Genomic DNA, 24,215 nt, shown 5'->3' with positions numbered 1-24,215 from the left:
ACTTTGCATCAGTTCACGTAAGTCTTTTCAGGTTTTTCTGACAGCATCCTGCTCATGATCTTATAGCACAATAGTATTCCATCACAATCATATAAAACAACTTGTTCAGCCATTCCCCAGTTGATGGCCAACCCTTCAATTTCTAATTCTTGCCACCACTAAAAAAGTTGCTGTAAGTATTTATGTACTTATAGCTCCTTTTCCTTTTTGTTTTTTATCTCTTTAGGATATAGACCTAGTAGTGGTATTGCTTGGTCAAAGGGATGAATGATTTTATAGCCCTTTGGGCACACAGGCCTGTATTTCAGAAAAATCACTTTGATAACTTCATGGAGGATGGATTGGAGTGAGGAGATACTTGAGGTCAGAAGGCCAGTTAGAGAACTAACATGGAAATACTAACATGACTTCACATGTATAATCATACCATATTGCTTATCTTCTCAAGGGGCAAGAGAGAATTTGGAACTCAAATTTTTTAAAATATGAATGTTAAAAATTTTTTTACATGTAATTAAGAAATATTTAATGAAATAAATAATTTTAAAAGAAAGCTAATGTAATAGCAGCCCAGGTGAAAGGCAGTGAGGGCCTGAGTTAGGGTAGTGACTGTGTAAGTGGTGAGAAGGGGATGCATATGACAGATGTTGTGGGTCAATTAGTATTTATTAAGCTGTATTATAGGCCAAGCACTGTATTATAGTGCTAGGGATACAAAAGAAAGGCAAAAATGGTCTCTGCCCTCAAGAAGCTAAAAATCTAATGATTATGAATGGATTCTAATTTTGTGAAGGTGAAAATGACAATATTTGGTAACAGATTGGACATGTGAGGTGAATGAAAGTGAGGAATTGAGGATGATACCTATGTTGTCAGTCTCAGTGATTAGGAGGATGGTGATCCACTGAAAAGTAATAGGGAAATGTGGAAGAGGGAAAGATTTGGGGAAAAGATGTTTAAAATTCCTACAGGTTATCGATCTAGTGTGAGATGTCCAAAAGGCATTTGGTGATGTGGGACTATGGCTCAGAAGATAGACTAGGGCGATAGATAGATAGATAGATAGATAGATAGATAGATAGATAGATAGATAGATAGATAGATGGATGGATGGATGAATCATCTGCCCAAAGATGATAATTAAATATTTATTAGAATTCAATAATAATTGAGGGGGAATTGATGAGATCATCAAATGAAATACTATAAAGGAAAAAGGAAAGAAGGCAGCAAGGACAGAGCCTTGAGAACACATATGGTCATAGATGAATCAGTAAAGGAGATTAAGAAGCAAAAGTGGCCAACAAAAGAGGGATAAGAATGGGCAGGGGTGTGCTAATAGTTAAATTTTCAGTGTGCACATTTACACCTCAGAAATCAGATGCTATAACTCAAGAGCTTGATTTGTTGTTTTGTTGATTGTCTAGATTTAAGAAAGTGATGGAGAAAAGTTTAATAAAGCAGGTTAAACTCATAAGTGTGTCATGCATTTTCAGAGAGTCTGTTGTTAAACAATTACTAGCAGGCCTGTTGCCAATGAAATGGCACTGAATAAGAGCAACTGAGACAGAGTGGATGTAGAACTCTCCTTGGAGTTAGGAAGAACTAGGTTCAAGCCTCATGTACATATATCCTGGCTGTGGGTCCTTAGGCAAGCCAGATACCATCTCTTCACAGGACTAGGTGATAGGCATCTCTGTTAGACTACAAATCTGAGAAAGACCATCTTGATCTGAATCTGTCGAAGAAGTCTCTCTACAGGAACCACACACACTGATGAAACCTCAAGTCCAATTCAAAAGAAAATAAAAAGGGGAAAAAAAAAAGCAGTGAAGTTGTGAGCCAAGAGATCTGCAGTCTAGTCTTGGGACCTACTCCTAACTAACAATGTGACCTTGGGCAAGTCACTTCCCCATCTTGTCCTCAATTTTGTCAGGAAGTCCATATTACAAGGAAGGAGTCAGCCTAGATGACCTCTAAGCTCTCTCCTTTCCAGGGCTAAATCCTATGGTTCTGAACTGGAAGGGACCTCAGAAGTCATCACATGCAACCCTCCCATTTCACAGATGAGGAAACTAAGGCCCAGAGGTGAGAAGCAACTTGACTACGGTTCCAAGGTAATAAGTAGTAAAGCAGGAATTCAACCTGGGTCTGGATCCAAAGTCAATGCTCTTTCCACTGTATGACACCACCTCTATCTTTCCAAGTACTGCTCAAATTCAACATGAAACATAAAGGCCGGGCAAGTGCCTGTAAAGTACTTGAATAGACTATATTATTATAATATTCAACTTAACAACCACTAAATATCCACAAACATCAATTAAGTACCTACTGTAAGCAGAGCATTGTACTAGGTGAAAAGAGAAAGTTCAAATGAAATTTGTCCCTGATCTTATAGTCTAGTTATAGAATATCTAACAGTCCTATTCCCCATTTAAATTCAGTAATTATCACACTGCAGTGATGTAGGGAAACTGAGCCAGGTCAAAAACAGAACAAAGAACTTTTAAAAATCTTTCCAGTTAGATACCAGTTATCTGGAATGATAGCCTCATACAAGCCAGTAAACATTTACTCCACCTACACGTGAGCTGCCCAGTTCTAAGGTCCATTTGTTTTAGGGGAGAAAAACAACAAACCCAGAAAAATTCAGGTCCACAAGGAGGAGAAGATGGAATCTTACTTAAGAGAATCGGGCTTCCAGGAGGGTTTGAGTGCCTTAGTGACCACACAGTCTGTGGCTGAATTTCCTCCTGAGAACAATGGAGCTCCAGGAAATGGCCGCTCTCTGATTATACCCAAAGGATTAGCACAGAAGCTTAATATAGCCCAGTGTATTTTCTCCTGCCTCTAATGTGAACTAAGCCCTGAGAGTAAAGGAATAATGATATATGTCATTACAAGTTTTTGTTGTTTAGTTGTTTCAATAGTGTCAGACCCTTCTTGACTCCATTTGAGGTTTTTTTGGCAAACATACCGACGTGGTTTGACATTTCCTTCTCCAGCTCATTTTAAAGATGAGGAAACTGAGGCAGAGTTAAGTGACTTACCCAGGGTCATACAGCTAGTACGTGTCTGAAGCCAGATTTGAACTCAGGAAGATGAGTCTTCCTGACTCCAGGCCAGGTACACAGTTATACTCTTTTTAATGATTATTAGTAATGGATTAAACTTGCAAATAAATTCAGTTTAACGAGCACTTATTAAGCACTACCAGCTATGTGTAAAAAAACTGTTCTAAGTGCTATTGATTTACAGTACAGTAATACATTACAGACAGTAATGAAACACGGGGGGAAGGATGGGATATAAATGACACTTGATGAAGCAAACTCCTAGAAGAGATGGGATTCAGGATCATCAGTAAGTCACTCATTTTAAAAAACAAGGAAGGGAAAAGGAAGGAAATAAACATTTATTAAGCAACTATTGTATGTTAGGAACTATGCTAAGTACTTTAAAAATATCTCATTTGATCTTCACAACAATCCTTCAGGGTAGGGGCTATTAATATCTCCATTTTATAGTTAAAGAAACTGAGGTTAATTGACATACAGCTAATAAGTATCTGAGGTTGGATTTGAACTCTGGTCTTCCTGACTCCAGGCCCAGCACTCTATCCACTTCACCACCTATTATGGGCCAGGCACTGGGCTGAACACCAAGAAAAACAAAAACAAGGCCCCTGCTCTCACAGAGCTCCCATTCTAATGGAAGAGACAACATGCAAACAATAACATACATGCCACGTACAATATATATCCAGTGTGGAGGGAAGGTAATCTCTGGTGGAAAGGAATAATGTAAAGGCCTCCGGCAGAAGGTAGAATTTAGCCATCTTTTCTTCAGAGACAGCAGTAATATGAAGTGAGGTATAGAAAAGTGTTTTGAGGTAGGAAGTAGGGGAAATAACCAAGTTTACAATGGATGGCCTTATTTTCTCAGCAGTGTAAGAAGTGAAAACATCTGCTGAGAGTGGTTGGGGGTGGAGAAGCTATCAGGGGCTGAGAGGTTTGGAAGAGGCACTGAGGGGGTTGGACAGAAAATCAATCAAGGAAAAATAAAAGTTTTGCCATGGAACATTGAGGGCTCAGTTGTGATGACATGACTTTTTAGTAGACCCTGTCAATACAGTGATGTGGTTTCCTCCAGCTGCTCAGAAATAAAGAGAAGAAACAGCTGCAGGCACTCCCTCTTCCTTTTAAATGGCTAAGTTGCAATCATAGACAGTGATTCATTTTAGAATACTTCTATATTCTCCAGAATCTAGAAATTCACCAGTCTCCAAGCTGTTTTGATAGTGTACTTCTATCAGTCATTTTTTTTTTCTGGTCAGTATACTGGGGCAGGAATGAAAGAGAAATTTACCCTGTAGCACCTGCATAGTTGATGTTATGGTTGGGGTTAGGTTATAGCTTCACTGAGAGGTGGGCGCAAAGTTGGGAGCTTGCACTGCTAAGGGAAGAGCTAGTGTGGGGGAGTGTTGAGTTCAAATGAGTAAAGGGTAGGTACAATTCTGTTGGAAATGGAATTAGAGCTATAATTGGTTATCCCAGACAGTGGGTTGCCTCTTCTTCCCATCCTCTGATTGGTTGATCATACAGTCCAGAAGTTCAAGTTTCCAGGGGCTCCCCATTCCCCACCCCAGCACCCCTGTTCCCACCATGGAGACCAATATTCTAGAACATATTCAGAGGACATCTCTAGGTTGTTCCCAACTTATTCCCTGATCATATCCACAATGAAACTATCAATTTCAAGGAAAACTCAGTAATTCAAATAATGTGTGGCTCAATGCAAAATGAACTAGAATCATGCACAACAAGTTCCATTACTCTGAAGTCACCCTATCTGAAAATTAGTAGATATTCCCTGATCTTCAGCTAGAAATCTCTCTAGCCTCCATATTGGGTGGGCTATCATCATATAGCTGGATCGTAGAATCTCAGTCATAAGGGAGCTTAGACATCATCTAATCCAATTACCATCTGAATAGGAACCCTTTCTTCACCATTCCCCCCAAAAGTGGTCATAACCAGCCTCTGCTTGCAGACTTCTGTACTCCATAGTGGTGATTCCACTTTTGTAGAGCGCCAATCGTTAAACCGTTTGCACTCACTACTCCTAGTTCCAACTTCTGAGACTAAGCAAAAACCGTTCTTTTACACTAAAGCTTATGCAATACAGGTAGACAATTGTCATGTTTTCCTTCCTTCTCTGCCTTTACCCCTAACTCCCACCCCCAACTTCTCATCTCTAGCCACTGAAGTTACTGAAAAATCACCTTCTCTAGCATTGTTTTTTTTTTATATTTCTAAATCATTCATTCCCTCCAGACTTTAATATGTTTTACCAACTTTTTAAGGATTAGAGTTTAGAGTAGAAAAGAAACAGACCACCCACCATAGAAATAGCTAGGTGTTTTAGTACCCAGTATGACCCAACAGTATCGAATGTCTACACAGACGAAAAAGCATCACATATCATGGAATGCAGTCAGAGAGTCAACCCCCAAGGTCTACCCAACCCTAGCTGAAACATCTAGAGTTTAGGTTAGGATTTGTTTAGCCTGGCACTCCCCTGGGCATGAACTATATAACTGGTAGTGGGTTCCAAGGTTACAAAATTCACCACTATTCTCTCAAACCCTGGGGAGTTACTTCTGACCCTCCTTCTTATACAATTTGAGTTACAGGAACATAGTATATATACATACATACAAACATACATATATATACACATATAGATACACACACATTATATATATACATATATACACACATATACATATATTAGGTGTAGATAGATAGATAGATAGATAGATAGATAGATAGATAGATAGATAGATAGAAAGAAATTAGAATGGCCCTTAGAAATCATTTAGTCTAACTCTCTCATTTTTCAAATGAGAAAACCGAGCCCCAAATATGTTAAATGTTTTGCTCAAGGTCAAACAACTTGGCAAGTGGCAAAGCTAGATTTTGAACCCAAGTCCTCTGACTCTAAATCCAGTGCTTTCTGCTATAGCAAAAGGTGCCTTTATGTAACAAGAATGGATTGGTATTAGGGCAGTGTTTCCCATGAAACCCTGAGATACCATGTGATATGAACAGGAGTCCCATATGGAAAATGCAATGCCTTCAACAGTTTCCCCTCTATGCAGAATGAGACATACTTTTTGGATGTGGCCTCAAAGAATAACAGTCCAGCTAGAGAATAGGACTAAAACACAGGAAACAATTATAAAACAATTAAGGGTTAAACTGTGTGATACAAACTATAAGTGTGTTAGGAGTTCAGAGAACTGTCATGTTCTGGAAAGGCTTTGTGGAGTTTTTGGGCTTTGAGATGGTGTTTCAAGGATGGGTGGAATCTGAACAGGAAGTAGGGTATAAAGATGGAATTTTTGGCAAGGTGGATGGGAAAAGAATAATTAATGGCATACTTTTAAGCTCTAGGGAGACCCGTTGATGAGACTGGAAAGTTTTTATTTCAGTGTACTGATAAATAACATTTGATCAGTATAATTGAAGAAAGCCATGGAAGACCTTCATGGCCAAGCAAAGGAGTGATAATTTTTTTGTTTGTTTTGCTTTGAAGCAATTGAGGTTAAGTGACTTGCCCAGGGTCACACAGCTAGTGTCAAGTGTCTGGTCTGAGACCGTATTGGAACTCAGGGCTCCAGGGCCGGTGCTCTCTCCACTGCGCCACCTAGCTGCCCCTAAGAGGTGATAATTTTAAGTGAGATGGCGAGTCATTGAAGGTTTCTGAGGGATGAAAATGATGTTTTGGGAAGATTAGTCTGGTGAAGGTATTCTGTCTAGATGGCTTGCAGTAGGAAAACCAGAACTTGGGAGACCAGGGTACATACTAAGTTCCCCAAGGCTCCCTCCTTTAGAAATATTAAGAAATCATATTTTCTCAGTGTCACTGTCTAAGGTCCTTGGTCTAATCTGAATGAGAAACCTTATTGGGCTTTCTTTATTCATTCTAAATTCAATCTATCAACCTAAATTCAACTATCAACTCTAAAATAATGTTCAGCACTTAAATCTTTTTATATCATTTTTATCCAAAACCCAGTTTCTAAGGAAGGGACTGATGTGACCAGGAAAGAATCCCACCTGAAATTCATTAAAGTAATAATCAGATTAAGAAGGCCTTTGATTATCCAATTAATGGAAGTATCTTCTAATTCACCTTTGATTAGAGTGAAAGGAGAATCCTTTGAAAAGTGGTTAAAGGGGGATTGAATGGTATTGAGAAAATGATTCCCCGAGGTCTACCAAAATTTGTAACTATTCTGTTTGATGAATCAAAACTGTTATCTGAACTTTTCAACTGTTAATGGAGCTCCGACTGGCCAATTAAGACCTAGTCCTTCAGACTATGAAATATGTCCTGACCCATTCCAATCCCCATAGATGCTTGGTGAACCTGCTTCTGGGCATGTGTAATGGAGAGGCCCTTCCTCTTATTTCATAGCATGCACAGATATGATGTGACTGTTTCCTGTTGCTTCTTGGGGGAAAAAAAAGCCTTTTAATTGGCTGCTGAGCTAAAACAGAATATGCATACAAAAAGTTTGATTGTATAATCTTTCACTCTCTCCTCTTGTAGCTTTTTTTTTTTTGGTGAGGAAATTGGGATTAAGTGACTTGCCCAGGGTCACACAGCTAGTACATGCCAAGTGTCTGGTCTGAGATTTAAACTCAGGTCCTCCTGACTCCAAGGCCAGAGCTCTATCTACTGCACCACCTACCTGCCCCCCTGCCCCATTAGCTTTTAAAGAGCAAGAACTACTGTGATCTTCCAGGTAGGGGTGGGCCATATTAGGCTCTATGTCCCCCCCACAGCTACCACGCAGACAGAAATACAAAGTGCCTCTATTTCTTTCATCTCTTGTGTTTCTTCAATTCTGATCTTAGGTAAATGTGCATCAAGAGATGGAACAGGCCAGGTTATACAACCTTGTGCACTTTGAAAAGTTGGAAGAGTCATCTGCGGTTCAGCAGATGGAATCAATAACTAAATCTGCTGATAGCCGAAGTGACTATTCCTGGTGAGGAGCCAGCCCTCAGGATCAACCTGCTTGCTTAGCCTGGAAATTAATCAACCCAGTATCTAAGACACCATGTTCTACAAGCAAAGGGGAGAGTCATCCATCAGCTATACCATACCCCGAAGTAGACCTGATGATTCTTTGAAGAGGACAAAAGGATTTGTAGAATTAGAGCTTCTGATTCCACTCTTCCCAGGGACCTTGTGTATTTTCAAGAGGGTTCTGTGTATCACATTAGAAGGGGGACTAAAGAAAGGAGAGAATGTTTTGTACCTACCACATTAAGTTTGTGTCGTCTCCCCAGTGACCAAGTATGACTGCTGGGAAGAGTGTCTGAGTAAATATCCTGCTGTAAAAGTTAATTAATATCAACTAGTTAATTGATACAATATACTAGATAAAGGCTTGTAAGCAACAGTAATGGAAACCATCCCCAGACCCCCTAGATTCTAGAAGTGGTTAGCCACCCTCAATCAATCAATAAACATTTATTAAGCACCTCCTATGTGCCAGACACTGTGCTAAGCAGTGGGGACCCAACCCCCTGAGGACCCAACCTCCCTATGGGAGTAGGAGTTGGGGGAATGAACCCAGAAAAGCTGCTACACTATATTTTATCTTATTGTTGAATTTTCCTTTTGTTTTGGGAATACTATAAATTGATAGTGGAAATGTTTTGGGTGAGAGATTTTCAAAATAGAGTGGATCTCTGTCCCTTTGGATTTTCATTCTCTCTAAGCTATCATGCTTATAAGTTAATTGATAAATTTGTCCTGACGGTCTCACTGGCCTAAATCACAAAGTACAAGGAACCTTTTCCTCAGCAGTTTAGAAACCATTATAGTAATCAAGGTGTGACTTTTTTTTTTTTGGTAGTAGAAAACAAGAAACAAAGTTGGTGACCATCATCTGGGGAATGGCTAACCAAACCGTGGTATCTGAATACGATGGAATATTACTGTGCCATATGAAATGATGACTATAAAAAGATTCAGAGAATGATGAGACTTAAATGAAATTACATAGAGTAACCAGGAACACAATATAAACAATGATTATTACAGTGTAAGCAGAAAGAACAATAAAATAAAATGTTTTCTAATGACCAGGCTCAAACTTAGAGAAGAAAGAAAACATGCCTCCCACTATTCATTGTAGAGCTGGGCAGTATGAGTGTGGAATATTGTATATCCTGCCATTGACTAAACTGACATGTTGGTTAATTTCGATGAACTGCTTTTTTCTCTCTTTTCATTTTAAACTTTGTGACAAGGAAAGTCTTGCTGGGTAGGGAATAAGGGTAGGAATATTTCTGGAAGTGAGCAGTGATGTTAAAACAAAAGACATCAATTCAAAAAAGCATTCTAGGTGAAGCAGCTAGGTGACAGAGTGGATATATTGCTTGTCCTGAAGTCAAGAAGACCTGAATTCAAATCCAGCCTCTGACACTTCCTAGCTGTGTGACCCTGGGAAAGTCACTTAACTTAAACCAGAGGATTGGGTCACCACTGCTCTTAGCACAGTGCCTGGCACATAGTAGGTGCTTAATAAATGTTTATTGATTGATTGATTGATTGAGGGTGACTAATCACTTCTAGAATCCTAGGGGGTCTGGGGATGGTTTCCATTACTGTTGCTTACAAGCCTTTGGTATATTCCAGTTTCAAACACTTAACATCTGTTTGCCTCTGTTTCCTCATCAGTAAAATGAGAGTAATAACAGCACCTACTTCCAAGGGTTGTTGTGAGGATCAAATGAGATAATAATTGTAAAGTGCTTAGCACAGTGCCTGGCACATAGTAAGTGTTATGTAAATGTTAGCTATTATTGTTTGTGTGAAATAAAGGTGTGTGGGGTAATGAACTTTAGATGTGAACTATATTGATTAAATATTTCTTTTTCTATGTGACTGGTGAAACTATGATATCTTTTAGGCTGTCTTTTGGGTAGGATTGTAAACCAACCAACGAATGACCTTGGTCCAGAGTGCCCAACTGGACCAATCCCAACTCAGTGAAGGATTGCGATGTCCTAGAGTGAAAGATCATTCTCATTTGGGGGCCTGATGGAAACAGTACAACAGAGCATAGGATTCAATCTTAGGTGTGGAAGCATATTTAATACCTCCTTTTAATTCAACTGAAATGAAGAAATATTTTCTCTCACCCAAAACTCCTTTCCAAAAAACTAATATCCCAGAAAATGGATCAAGGATAGAGAAGATTTGTCTCTTGTCCAGACAGGATTTCTGCTTCCTCCCTAACCTCCCTTCCCCCAATCAGATTGGCACCACAACCCCCCCTAAGGGCAGTGTCCTCTTAATATTCAAGAATTAAGATAATGATAAAGGAGGCCTTCTCGGTCCTTGAAGAGAGAGGTCAAAGAAGGAATCTAGAAGTTCCAGTGTAGTGACTATTATACCAAAATACTACCCCAAAACTCTATTTCAACATACTCTAATCTTTTCCTTGTTCAAGATTCCTATCAATGTTACCTCAAATGGCCTTGGGATATGTAAGAGGCCACTAGGTAGACTATTCCATTTTGGATACCTCTCTCTCAGCTAGAGATGGCTATAAAATAATGATAAATTAAATAAAATTGCCTCTGGCAGACCTGTGCCTAAAACATAGCATACAGTATAATTTTTTTTCTTCAATCATGAACCAAGCTAGGCCCAGAAAACTTCAGCTTTTGTGCCAAGTTTGTATACCATCAAGTCTATGGAAGATAATTTCATTTATAAACACTTTCAGTTACCTACAACCCTACTCCTGATATTTCTGTGTGTTATTCTTTCTCTTGTGAGCCAACCCTAGAAAATATACATTTGTATTTCAAAATTCGCAGTAGCAAGGCCAGGAGAAAGGGAGCCAGAAATAAGCACCAAAATATGGTGGGCCCTATAGAATACAGGGAGAAGAAAGTAAGTTCTCTGATACAGCATATCTCTGAAACCAGGGACCCGAGAAAGCTATGGGGCATCAGGATAAGGAGACTACATTTCAGGACTGGGGTTAGAAATCACAATAGCTTAAAAATTAGCAAAGGAAGAAGAGCAGAGAAAGACAAGGGTTCCCAAGGTCAGTTCCACAAAGGAATTGATTGGCAAAGTTCAAGGACCAGGGCAAATCTTTTACAGAGGTAATGAGAGCCATGGGAAGGAGGTAGTATTTTGAAGGAACCAACATCATAGCATGTCTATTATGGGACTATACCTTGGGGCCACCACGCTTCAGCAGTACTGGCCTTATGTAGCTATAAAGTCAACAATTACTTAAGCCCCTATTCTGGGCAAGATACTGAGCTAAGTTCTAGGAATCCCAGGTGGGAAAAAAAACAGGCCTTGACTCCAGGGAACATTATGATGGTCTTAGAGAAAGGGCAGTATTATAACATACACAAAAATAAGTAAAAAGAAGAAAATTCAAAGAGGAAGGGAGCACTCCTAACTGAGGGAATCAGGGAAGACTTCCAGTTGAAGACAACATCTGAGCTAAACCTTGAAGGATGCTAAGAATTCCAAGGGGAAGAAATGAGGAGAAAATGCACACAAGACACAAGAGGCAGCTTATCATATAAAAGAACAGCAGCATGGTAGCCCACATGGTAGGGAATGCCTATCAACTTTGCGACTGCAGAGGCTGAGGCTGGTGATCACTGCAGCCTCATAAGGAGTTCTGAGCTGCAGCAGGGCTCAGGTGGTCATGCAGTAAGTCACGAGCCAGGTAAACCCTGAGGAGGAGCAAACTGGCTCATTTTAGAAACAAAGCAGGTCAAAGAGGAATCAAGGAAGGAAGGGAGGGAGAAAAGAAAGAAGGGAGGGAGGGAAAGAAGGGTGACCTGGAACTGGAATTCAGGAGAGAGAGAGATTAGGGTTGGATATCTAAGTTGTTAATTATCTAAAAATGCAAGTTAACTCCCTGGGAGTTGATGAGGTCAGCAAGGGAAAGGGAGTGTAAAGAAAAGATGATGCTGAGGACAGAGCTTTGGGAGACACCTATGCCTAGGGTGTGGGAGACGGATGATGCTCTAGCAAAAGAGACTGAGAATGGGGACAGACAGGCACAAAGACAACCAAGAGAAGGTTGTCAAGAGCGTCAAAAGCTACTGAAGCGGTAAGAATGAGTACTGAGAAAAAGCCATCGAATGCATCAGTTAGGAGATGGTTGGGAACCCTGAAGACAGCAATTTCAACAAAGTAAAGTTAGAAGCCTGATTACAAGAAGTGAGTGGGAGGGAGTGGAGGCAGGAAATGTAAACACTTTCTAGGAGTTTGGCTGTGAAAGAGAAAAGAAATACAGGATGGTAGCTGGAGGGGGTGGAAAGATAAAGTGAAAGTTTTAAGGAGACAAGGGCGAGTTTGTCGGCATCAGAAAAGGAGCCAATGGATGAAGAGAAATGAACAGAATAAAGAATATAAACTCCTTGAGGGCAGGACTATTTTATTTTTGTCGTTTTATTCCACTTAAGCATTTAGCATAGTACCTTAAACATAGTAGGTTTAATACTTATGTGTTGAATTGCGCTGAAATGAAATTGAAGGTGAGAGAGTGGAATGGTTGAGGGGGCAGGTTTCTGCAGGAGGTAAGAGGGGATGGGTTCTAGGATACAAGTAAAGGATCTGGCCTTTGCCAGAACAGTCACCTCATCCTGAGAGGCTGGAGCAAATGAATAAAGAATACAAGTGATGAATCAGTGATATCAAGCTCAAGATAAACGGCCTCCATTTTCTTAGAGGGTTAAGATCTAAAAGAGAGAAGATGTAGGAAGTCTGAAAAAGGTTCATCTTGGATAGAGCTCTGGCCTTGAAGTCAGGAGGACCTGAGTTCAAATCCAGAATCAGACACTTGACCCTAGCTCTGTGACCCTAGGCAACTCACTTAACCCCAATTGCCTTACCAAAAGAAAAAAAGAAAAGAAAGAAAAAGGTTCATCTGTTCAGTCTATTTGTGCAAGTATACTTCAAAAACAAATTATTACAAACAGATACAGTAATTTTGAATGAAAACAAAAATTTTCATCTTACTATTTTATTTGCCTAATGGATTTTTTTTTAAACTTCACTGCAGCTTGGTCCTTCAGGGTATTAGTCATTGTGCTAAGCCCTAAGAAAACCAAAAAGCCCCCGCCCTCAAGGAGGAAGAACATGCAAACAAGCCTCATGAGTTTGTACAAACAAAATTTATACAGGGCAAATGTGAAACGACCTTAGAGAAAAGGCACTAACATTAAGGGGATGGGGAAATGCTTCTTAAAGACAGGATTTTAGCTGGGACTTGAAAGAAATGAGACAACAGAGCTGAGGAGACATTACAAGCATAGGGGAGAGCCAATGAAAGTGCCTGGGGTCTGGATCTGTAATGTCTTGTGTCTTGGCGAGAGTGAACACTCAGAATTCATCTATTCCAAACCGCTCTTTTGATAAATAAGACTAAGATCCAGGGAGGTTGAGTGACTTAAAAGCAGGATTTGAACCCAGGTCCTCGGACTCCAGAGCCAGTGCTTTGTCCACTGCCAAGCTACCTCCCTGTAAACTACCAGGGAGTATGACACAGCATCATTCCCCGGTATACCTGGGAAGATGTGCAGCTGCCTCCTACTCCATTGATGTCAGCTGGGAAAGAAAGGTGAGGCCCCACTCCCAGTAATGCAAAACATTCCTTTCTCCTTGCAAAGTTCCCTCTTCGTTTAAACTGAGGTAGTGCTTCTACTGCTATTTTTCCACTAGTGACAATGGTTGTGCACGCAACCATCCATACAAAGTCCCTCTTGTGACCAGTCATGTACATTTGCCAGACTATTGGCTAGGGTGTCCAGCAGGGAAATGTCAACTAAATTGATGGAGGGTGTGATTACATTAGAGAGGACAGTGCCACCTACTGAATTAGCAGGACTCATTCCTGTATGTCTTCTAAACTTTTTCCTTGCAGTTTAACCAATCCAGCTTGATCCAGTTCAAATCCCTCCTTATCCACAAAGCTGCACTTGAAGATCACTCCCTTCATTTAATTCCCCCAGGACTCTGGTCCCATAGTATATCATATTTTGTACAGTCATTTATCTACCCAACACAGAGACTTTATCAACCTCAGGGACAGGGGTGGTATCCTATTCTTCTCTGGATCTAGCCCCATATATAACTACTAGTCACTGCCCAAAAAAATTTGGTGATGTTGATGACTGTGCTATTGGAATAGGTGACTGATAAATATGTTCACATAAGAGCTTTTTGCCTACTTGCCTTCTTTCTGTAACTGGATGGAAAGTGTCTTTGTTCCCTTTTATTTTTGGTAATGCAATTAGAACCAATGAAAAACAAGGACCCCCAACTTATTTCTCTATTTTTATTTCCAGAAATGATTCAGATTGGGGGCAGCTAGGAGGCGCAGTGGATAGAGCACTGGCCCTGGAGTCAGGAGGATCTGAGTTCAAATCTGACATCAGACACTTGACACTTACTAGCTGTGTGACCCTGGGCAAGTCACTTAACCCCATTACCTATCAAAAAAAAAAAGAAATGATTCAGATTACAAAGGAGGTATAGGTGGGGAGGAATCCTAACAGTAAAGTCCTGGAGTTCCACAAGGAAATAAGTAAGCACCAGGAGCAGCTACCCTCTTCATCAGGAATCTCCCCAAACTTCCGGAAGAAGGATATGTGGGGGTTGAAGAAAGGAATGGGGGAAGCACCCAATTCAAAGATTTCTCCTTTAGGCTCTTTGGATCTAATGACACATCCTAATCTCGTTGGGGCCCCCTATCTAAAGCAGTGTGATGCAATGGTTAGAGAGCAGGCCTCTGAGTCAGGGAGTCTGGAGGTTCAAGGGCCGCCAGCTTCCACTGCTATTCCCACAATAACCAAAGAAAGAAGATCCAGTCCAATTCACAGGGCAGCTATGTCTTCATCTGCTCCTCCTGCTACCCCAGTACCATCTCAACAACTCAGCAGAAAAAGGGTGGTCAAGGACATGTCCAAAAGTTAGTTGAGCTCAGATGGCAGACAGTTACAGAACAGAGGCCGCCAACGGGAAGATTTGTGGTGAGAGAAGCAAAAATTACATTCAAAGAACAGAACTTGTTAAATAATGAGGTTGTAATTCTTCCCAGTGTTTCCCAGGACGTAATAAAACACAAGGACAGGGTGCACATAATCACTGAAGTACTCCAGGGCAAAATGACAGCCTCAGTCTTTTAATATTTTTGAGCAGAATAAGCTTAAATCTATCGCCCTATTTGAAGCCTCTTAGCCTCTCCCCTGATAGTGATATGTCTGGTCATAGACTTTCTCCTCCATTACCCTTGTCTCAGCCCCAAGTAAATTGATTCTGTGACTACAGGCCCACTAAATTAGGACTGGAACAAATATCTTCTTCATTACAATTACTAAGCCTATGACTAGAACTCAAATAAAAAATTAAACCACAATCCTACTCATTCCCCCAAAGGAACAAAACAAATACTATTGGCTTCTCATTCACCTACTCGGCAGCATAGATACTAGGAGGCAGAGGATCTGAGTTCTAGGTACTGCTCTCACACTTTCTAGCTGTGCACTGGAAAACAAATTCATAGGATCATAGATCTAGAACTGGAACCTTAGAGATGATCTAGTTCGACCCTTTCACGTCACCGACGAGGGAATTTGAGTGTCTGAGAAGTGAAGAGATTCCCCCGTGGTCACACAGCTATTAAGTGTCAGAAGTGGAATTTGAACCCAGATTTCCCTGGCTCGAAGTCCAGCATTCAATTCTCAACACCTCTCTCTTCATCTTACAGATGAGAAAAAGAGGTCAAGGTTTAAAAGCTGTCCAAATACAGGTCCTAAGCTGCAGAGTCGGAATTCATACCTAGGTCTTTCAGATCTACTGCCTTTTCCTCTACTTGTTGCCTGTTCCAGCGACAATTACCAGGGTGTTTCTTCAGGAGCCAGCCAGAGCAGACCTCTCCACCCCATCCAATTCCCTTAGTGAAGCTACTAGTTCTCTGACCCACGTTAATAATAAGCTACATTTTTTTTAGTGTAATATTTTCCAGAAGACTTTCGGGTATATTGACTCATTTGACCCTCACAGTCTGGAATATTTAATTATCTTCTTTTACAGAGAAGGAAACTGAGGTTCGGAGAAGCGATGACTTGCCCAGAATTATACAGCTAGTCAGTGGCCAAGGCTTGGACTCCCACCCAGGTCTTCTGACCCCTGCCTAGTTCGAGGCTTCGTCCCACCCCAGATCCCCAATTGGAGGGTGTAAGAGATGGTTTCCAATCCTTCCTTTCCGGTTCTCGGGAGCCTTGGCTCTGGTGGGTGACAAGAGGACCAAGGGGTCTGGAGAAAGGGGAAGCTCACTGTCCACCCCCGGGAGCGGCAGCGGCGTCCGGACCTAGCTCCTGGGGGGCTGGTCTGAGGCAGCGCCCAAAGGTGCAGCTGGCACGGCCGTCAGAGAAGCATCAAGGGCTCGACTCCCTCCTGATGCCCACTTCCTGGGGGTTGCCGAGGGGTGGGAGCACACCCTTCTGCAGGAGGTTCTCCCCCCAGACTGATCAGAGACAGACAGTGGATCCCCAGCCTTCAGTCACTCAGCCAGCTTCTGCCTTTAGAAAGGGACACCCTCCAGCATCCCTCCCAGAACTCACCCACAACCTACCCCGGGTCCCAGGCATCCCCCCCCCAGCCGACGTTACCTTCCCGTCATGGTAGCTGTTTCCCTGAACAGGACCGGCCAGGCTGAGCTGGGCTGAGCTGAGCCGGACGGGCTCGGACTCCGCGACAGCTGCAGGGAGAGAAACCGCCCAAAAAAGGGAAAGAGCAGCTCCGCCCGAGAGGGGAAGCCCGGCCCTGCCCGCCCCCACACCTCGCCCCCCCCACCCCCTGCATCAGACCCAGAGGGACCCTCCCGCCCCACCCTTGGAGGCCGCCCCACAAGCCGGGTCTTCTCTCGAGGCTCCCTCTGTTTTACGCATATAGTGCCATCATCGAAACCATTCCCTCCTCACTCTTTCAGAGACACAGACAGACAGACAGACAGACAGAGACACACGCACACGCACAGAGGCTCGCAAGCACTCGGGGTTCTTGGGATGCCTTAAACTGGGTCAGCTGCAGTGTTTAAGTCACGTCCTTCTCCCCAGGCAGGGCCTCCCCTCACCACCTCCCGGATTCCGATCATAGTTTTCCTTTTAAAGGGAATGAAGTAATAAGAGAGACCAGCATCTTAAGGGAATCATAGAGCCCAGCCTCTTGTCTAGCCTGAGCCCAAGCTCCTGGCGAGGAGTAATTGCAGAGTGAGGCCAAGAAACTCCAAGCCACACCCTGCCTCCTAACTTCGGGCCAGGTCAGCGCCAGCCGGCCAGGGGCTTTCATCAGCGTTACTTATACTCCAAGGGAAAAAAAAGTTTTACCATCGTTTTTCTACTCTTTCTTTATCCGGCTTTCTGTGGTACCAGCCCCTGAGATACCACCTAGAATGCTGCATACATGGTCACAGGTGTTGTAGCTATGTGGAATAGAGGGAAACGACTATGATAAAGGAAGAGATAACAGCCACAAAAAAAGCCCAAGAGACGAGGGGTTCGAACCCTGCCTAAGATACTTACAAGTTGTGTGACCACGGGCAAGTTAGTTCTCTCTCAGATCATAGCTTCCTCTTCTATAAAATAGGATTATAATATTTGTACCACCTACCTTTGTAAATGTTGCTATTGTATTATTTAGATGCCCTTTACACAATTCTTTTCCTTACAAAGAGTTCAACTCTTCGTGACCCCAACTTTGGCAAAGATATTGATTGGAGTGCTTTGCCATTTCCTTCTCCAGATCATTTTACTGATGAGAAACTGAGGCAAATGGGGTTAAATGGCTTGCCCAGGGTTCATACAACTACTAAGTAAGTATCTGAGGCCACATTTGAACTCAAGAAGATGAGTCTTCCTGACTCCAGGTCTGGCACTGTATCCACTGCCCCACCTAGCTGCCCCACACTTCCCAAGAGTAACACACATAATAATGCATCCTCACAATTCCTTTGGAGTAGAGAGAGAGTTCAATACGATTACTACCTTGACAGAAAGAGGTCGAGGGCAAATGATCCCAGAGGAGAATGAGCATCTATATGTAATCACTTGATCGATTTGTCTTGTCCCATTACCAAGGAAGAAAGCATTTCATACAAGTTTCCAGCACTTAGGAGCAAATGAGAATGACTATGGGGTTAGGTAAGCATTTAGTCTTAGTGGCTACAAAGCCACTGAAGTCTCATCTCAGACCTGTATTAGTTATCTTGACCCAGGGCAAATCACTGAATTGTAAATTGTAAAGGAAGTTTCATCCTTAAAGATAGCTTCCTCATTGGGAGTTCCCTATACCAATGAAATTATATATTATTAATAATATAGTCCAGGTACAAAAACAAAACAAACAAGCAGTACAAAGTTCAGTTATTAGGATGGAGGCCAGGTCACTGTGGGCTAATACTAATAATGATAATAACTGATGTGTTTGCAAAGTGCTTTACACCCATTATCTCATTTGAACCTCACAGCACCCCAAAGGAGTCTCACAGCTAATTTGATTCAACCTCTTCTGCCCAATTCATTGATTCCCTCTGAAACATCAGAGAGTTGTAGGACCCTTACAGATTATTGAATCTTTAGTGGTTAAAGTAAAGTGGATAGAGCTCTGTGCCTAGACTCAGGAAGACCTAAGTTCAAATCCAGCCTCAGAAACTTACTAGCTATGTGCCCCTGGCCAAGTCACCTAACCTCTATCTGCCTTGGTTTCCTCAAATATCCTTGTTCAGTCTTTTTCAGTTATGTCCAACTCTTCATGACCCCATTTAGGATTTTCTTGGCAAAGATACTGGAGTAGTTTGCCATTTCCTTCTCCAGTTCATTTTACAGATAAGGAACTGAGGCAAACAGGGACAAATGAATGACACACAGTTAGTAAGTGTCTGAGGATGGATTTGAACTGGCATCTTCCTGACCTCAGGCCAGGCACTCTATCTACTTTGCCACTCAGCTGCCCTTTCCTCAACTGTAAAATGGACCTACCTTCCTGAGTTGTTTCTGAGGATTAACTGAGATCATATCTGTAAAGCATTTTGCAGTGCTGGCACATAGTAAGGGGTATATAAATGTTAGCTAGCTATTATTATTGAATCTAACCGCTTTATTTTACAGATGAATCAGTTATCAGATGGTCATCCAGACTGTGCTAGAATACCTTCAGCAATGAGGAACTCTATGTACTAAGGCAGCTAATTTCATTTTCAGAAAACTTTAAGTATCAACAAGTTCTCCCTTATACAAACAGCTGCTCCACAGGGAGTGTCCCATAACCTCTTTGTGGTCCTGCCTTCATTTTCCAGGAAATGCTAAATTGGCCCAGGGCCACAAGTGCTTCTGCTTAACCTAGCAAGCCTGACACTGAAATCCTTGACCTGCCTCTTCTCCAATGCCTACTTCTCATAGACCTGTGGAGGAACTGGTTAATTTGTGCTCTTAGAGCCGGGGTGGGGAACCTGTAGCCTCCGGGCAACAAGTGAGCTTCTAGGTCCCTGGGTACTGCCTTTTGACTGAGTCCAAGTTTTACAGAACAAACCCTTTTATTAAAGAGATTTGTTCTATGAAGTTTGGATTCCGTCACACTTGAGGACCTAGAGGGCCTCGAGGCCACAGGTTCCCTCCCCCTGTCCTAGAAGGAGTACTCTACATGTATTCTCATGGGCATCCCTGAGTCTGCAGGTGACATATGAGGTGATCACTGAACATGCATCAAAGCTGGGTTCTAGAAGAAGGAGCTGGGCACTGCCTAGTAGTGTTACCACTTTCTTAATATACACGGACTGAAAGTTCAGTGATAGGTTTTGTTTTGTGTGTGTGTGTGTGTGTGTGTGTGTGTGTGTGTGTGTGTGTGTGTGTGTATCATACTCTGAATGGGTTAATAGGTAGTCTGAGATGACAGGCTAGAGAGTGCTTCAACAAAGAAAATTCCTTTGACTCTTGCCACGAAATGGGTATAATAAATAAGTCAGGGAAGAGAAGAAAACCTTTGAAAGGATTAGTGAGAATCTAATTCCCTTTTTGTCTAGCATACTTCCTTACTGTTAGGCTTGGGCTCAGAGAACTTGACCTTCCAAAAGGCATAAATGCCAACTGTTCAGGAGATGAACAGAAGCAACATAAATTCTCTTAGAAGAATCACAAATTTGGGGCTAAAAGGGACCTTAGAAGCCGCTAAGTCCAACCCCCTAGTTTTACAGATGAGGAAATTGATTTACATAGAAAGTAAGTGACTTGGCCAGAGGCACAGAGCTAGCAAATATCAAAGGTAAAGTTTGAATGCAGGTCTTCCTGACTACAGATCCAATGCGCTGACCACTAAACCATGCTGTCTCCATACTAGGCTACTGGGTTTCCCTGGACCGATATTTAAGCATCCTCCAGTGGGATCCAGAGTGATGATGGAAGCTACTCATGGCATCATAGGATCTAGACTGGTGAGGACCTTATCAGTCACCTGATCCAATGCCTTCATTTTTAAAATGAGGATACTGAGGCAGAGAGAAGTAGTGACTCACCCAACGTCCTACTTGTTTTAAGTAACAGAGATAATATTTGAACCCAGGTCTTTTGACTCCAAAGTCCAGTGTTTTTCCCACTATCCCATTCCTCTATAGTTGGCAGCATTATGCTATGGGACACCTCACTTTATCCCATACAGACTGCCAAACCCTGGATCAGTTCTGGAATATCTTACTTCATAGCTCCATCTTTCCTAGAAGATGCATAGTTATAGGGTATGGATTGGGATGAGTATGGAGGTAGAGCTACAACTAAGGGGGTGGTATTCAGCGCTTTGCCCAAAATATAGAGGACATTGACAGCACTTATATTCTTTCAAAAACTATTTTTAAAAATCAGCTTAGTACCTGGTAAGAAAGAATAATTAATTAGAATAGGAGGAGATCACGTGGAATATGCATTCCCTCTTCCTTCCTTGTCTACCTGGCACACACCTGGTAAACTCCACCTCTTCCTAACCCCCCCCCCCCTCGCCCCGAGGTAGAGCAGCCTGACAGTGTTCCCAGGGTCCCAGGGTCTCTGCCAAGGGTGCTAATGTCTGGATTCTTTTCTTGCTGCTTATGTTAATGTCTTATTTTTAAAATGTTAGCTATGACTCTGGACACAGAGGCCCATTCCTTAGACAACTAGCTACCTGTCTATGCTGGTGACGGGAAACTGTTTGGCGTCTGGCATCTGGACATTTCAAAAAGCTTCCTAAGGCTGAATACAGTTTCCTAAGGGGCCTTCCCCATCTCTGGGGCTAGAGTCTCTTACAATTGTGCATGGAAGATAAGTCTTTGCATTTTTCCTTTGCTTCCCAATGACATGGGAACTTTTGACAAAAGTCAAAGCTACAGGTAGGCACACAGGAATATCAAATATTTTCAGCTCTTATTGTCACTGCCTTTCAGTTAAAAGCCCCTAATTCATTGTAAATGCACTCCAAAGACTTGCAAACCCTTATTTGCTACAGTTTCTTTGACTATCAATATAACAGTCAATAAAGATTCTCAACCCAACCTTTTTATTCTCTAGCTGATAAAAGTCTGTCTCACAGGTGGCATGACTCTCTCTTCTCTCTCCTCTCTCTCTCTCTCTCTCTCTCTCTCTCTCTCTCTCTCTCTCTCTCTTTCTCTCTCTCTGTAGGACTTTTCCAAATGCTAGTTTTCTCTCACTTTCCTATATTCCCCAGACAACTCATCTTCTTCTTTCCATGTTAACTTCTGTCCATGAAATAAAAAACAATTGCTTTATATTACAGTCAGTCACCGACCTGACCTCTGACCAAACGGCTTCTCTTCCAGTCAGATGCTCTGTCTTTTTGAACAAATGATCTATTTAAATTCCTTGATTCACAACCTCCTTGATGATGTTTCCTAAGATTATATGGCCTAAATGGGAGAACATCTCACCCTACAGTTGTTCTAGTTCCCCAAAGATAGAAACCAAAGTGACAGCAGTCCAAGGACATGAAAAATATAAGAGCAAAAGTGAGATAAGGGCCCAAAGACAGAGACATGAAGAAACCCCATAGAAGTGGCATAAATTTCACACAAATAGAACTAAATGTCTCACACAGATTCCACGCTGCTTCTCTCCTACAGCTTGGATCCAGGCTTCTCCTGGTGAAGGGACTCCGCCCGCTACTTCCTTCCACAAACACTGCCAGCAACTCCTGCAAAGAGAAATCACAGCTGCTTTCAGGCCCTGCGCTTTGGCATGGTGGGTGAAGATCAGGATTAAGAAACAGCTGGAGAAACTCCCAGCTACTGAAATTTATAGGGCTAACCAGGAAGTCTTTCCCCTTTTCAGGAGTTTCTTGGGGGGCTGAGTCCAGTAAGCAAAGTAACGGAACCAAGATACACCCTCCTAGGCAAAGGGAGATGTAGGAAGCAGAGGAAGGAACTTGACAGCCTCCCGTGGGAACTGCAACGTAGGTGACAGGGGAAACTGTTGCTGCAAAAGAAGCTGCCTTGATAGCTGTGTTGTGTGTGGGACACCCCATTCCCCTCAGTTCACAAGAGATTGTGGAGTCTAGGAAGAGGAAAAAACAGAGATGGACAGCTGCTACTAGAAAGGAGTATGCTGACCAATTATTCAAGATGTTGGATTATAAGAGGGAATTTTTACATGAGTTTTGGTGAATCCTTAACAATTACATGATGAATAAGAATGGTGTTTATGTCTGTAGCCATATGTTGGTTCAATTCACTTGTCTTGTATGAATGCTGTTTTCTAAATTGCTCTAGATGGTTTGTGTCTTATCTTCTCAATCTCAAATGTATCATAAGTTCCTTAAGGGCCCCCCCAAGACAAAGTATGTACTCAATAAATATTTGTTGAATTAATAACAGCAGAAATAAATAATGTTTCAGAACCTGGTTAATTATTTATAATAATATGATTCTGTAGAGCCATCTATCCTGGTGTAGCAGCTAAAAAGCTAGTCTCAAAGTCAGGAAGACCTCGGTTCAAGTACCCATACAGACTTCATGACCCTGGGCAAGTTACATAACCTCTAAGTGTTCCAGGACAATTTCCTTTTTTTAAAAAAAATTATTAATTTATTTATTTTTCGTTTTCAACATTCACTTCCACAATATTTAGAGTTTTAAATTTTCTCCCCCTCCCACTCCTCTCCCCACCCCAAGATAGAGTGCAATCTGATATAGGCTCTACTTATACATTGATATTAAGCATATTTTCCCATTAGTCATAATGTAAAGAATAATTAGAACTAATGGGAGGAACCAAGAGAATGAAGCAATAAAACAAAACAACAAAGGAAAAGGAAAGCAAATAGTATGCTTCCATCTGCATTCAGACTCCATAGTTCTTTCTCTGGGTGTGGATAGCAATTTCCATCGTGAGTCTTTTGGAGTTGTCTTAGATTCTTGAATTGCTGTGAAAAGCCAAGTTTGTCAAAGTCAGTCATTCCACAACATGACTGTTACAGCGCACAATGTTCTCCTGGTTCTGCTCATTTCACTCTGCATCAATTTATGTAAGTCTTTCCAGGTTTTTTTTTTTAAGTCTGCATAGAACAATAGTACTCCATCACAATCATATACCACAACTTGTTCAGCCATTCCCCAATGATGGGCATCCCCTCAGTTTCCAATTCTTTGCCACCACAAAAAGAACTGCTATAAATATTTTTGTACCTGTGGGTCCTTTCCCCATTTTTATGATCTCTTTGGGATACAGACCTAGAAGTGGTATTGGTGGGTATGAACAATTTTATAGTCCTCTGAGCATAGTTCCAAATTGCTCTCCAAAATGGTTGGATCATTTCACAACTCCACCAACAATGTATAAGTGTTCCAATTTTCCCACATCTTCTCCAACATTTATCATTGTCCTGTTTTGTCATGTTGGCCAATCTGATAAGTGTGATGTGATACCTCAGAGTCATTTTGATTTGCATTTCTCTAATCAATAGTGGTTTAGAACATTTTTTCATATGACTATAGACAGCTTTAGTTTCTTCCTCTGAAAACTACCTGTTCATATCCTTTGACCATTTATTAATTGGGAAATTACTTGTATTCTTACAAATTTGACTCAGTTCTCTATATATTTTAG

The 24,215-nt window shown here is 41.7% G+C and overlaps 1 protein-coding gene across 3 annotated transcripts in view; it reads right to left on the bottom strand.

The window, feature by feature from the left end:
- Positions 1–24,215, bottom strand: part of LIMS2 (LIM zinc finger domain containing 2) — a 101,179-nt gene that overhangs the window by 66,620 nt on the left and 10,344 nt on the right. The window contains exons 1-2 of one of the 3 annotated variants that reach the window (XM_078146788.1): positions 22,420–22,489; positions 22,206–22,305 (exon numbers count right to left, since the gene is read on the bottom strand). Coding sequence is in view for 1 of the 3 variants with exons in the window: in XM_020967139.2 (XP_020822798.1) it covers positions 16,749–16,759 (11 nt within the window). In the remaining 2 variants the exon portion in view is untranslated. Of the gene's footprint in view, positions 1–16,748; positions 16,873–22,205; positions 22,306–22,419; positions 22,490–24,215 lie in introns of those variants that run through there. The other 2 variants (XM_020967141.2, XM_020967139.2) reach the window with 2 other exon arrangements.

Source organism: Phascolarctos cinereus, unplaced genomic scaffold (genome assembly GCF_003287225.1).
Source record: "Phascolarctos cinereus isolate Bilbo 61053 unplaced genomic scaffold, phaCin_HiC Scaffold_726;HRSCAF=1367, whole genome shotgun sequence".
In the NCBI taxonomy this organism is placed as follows: Eukaryota; Metazoa; Chordata; class Mammalia; order Diprotodontia; family Phascolarctidae; genus Phascolarctos; species Phascolarctos cinereus.
The sequence above is the reverse complement of the archived record's forward strand: the minus strand, read 5'-3'. Positions and strand labels throughout refer to the sequence as shown.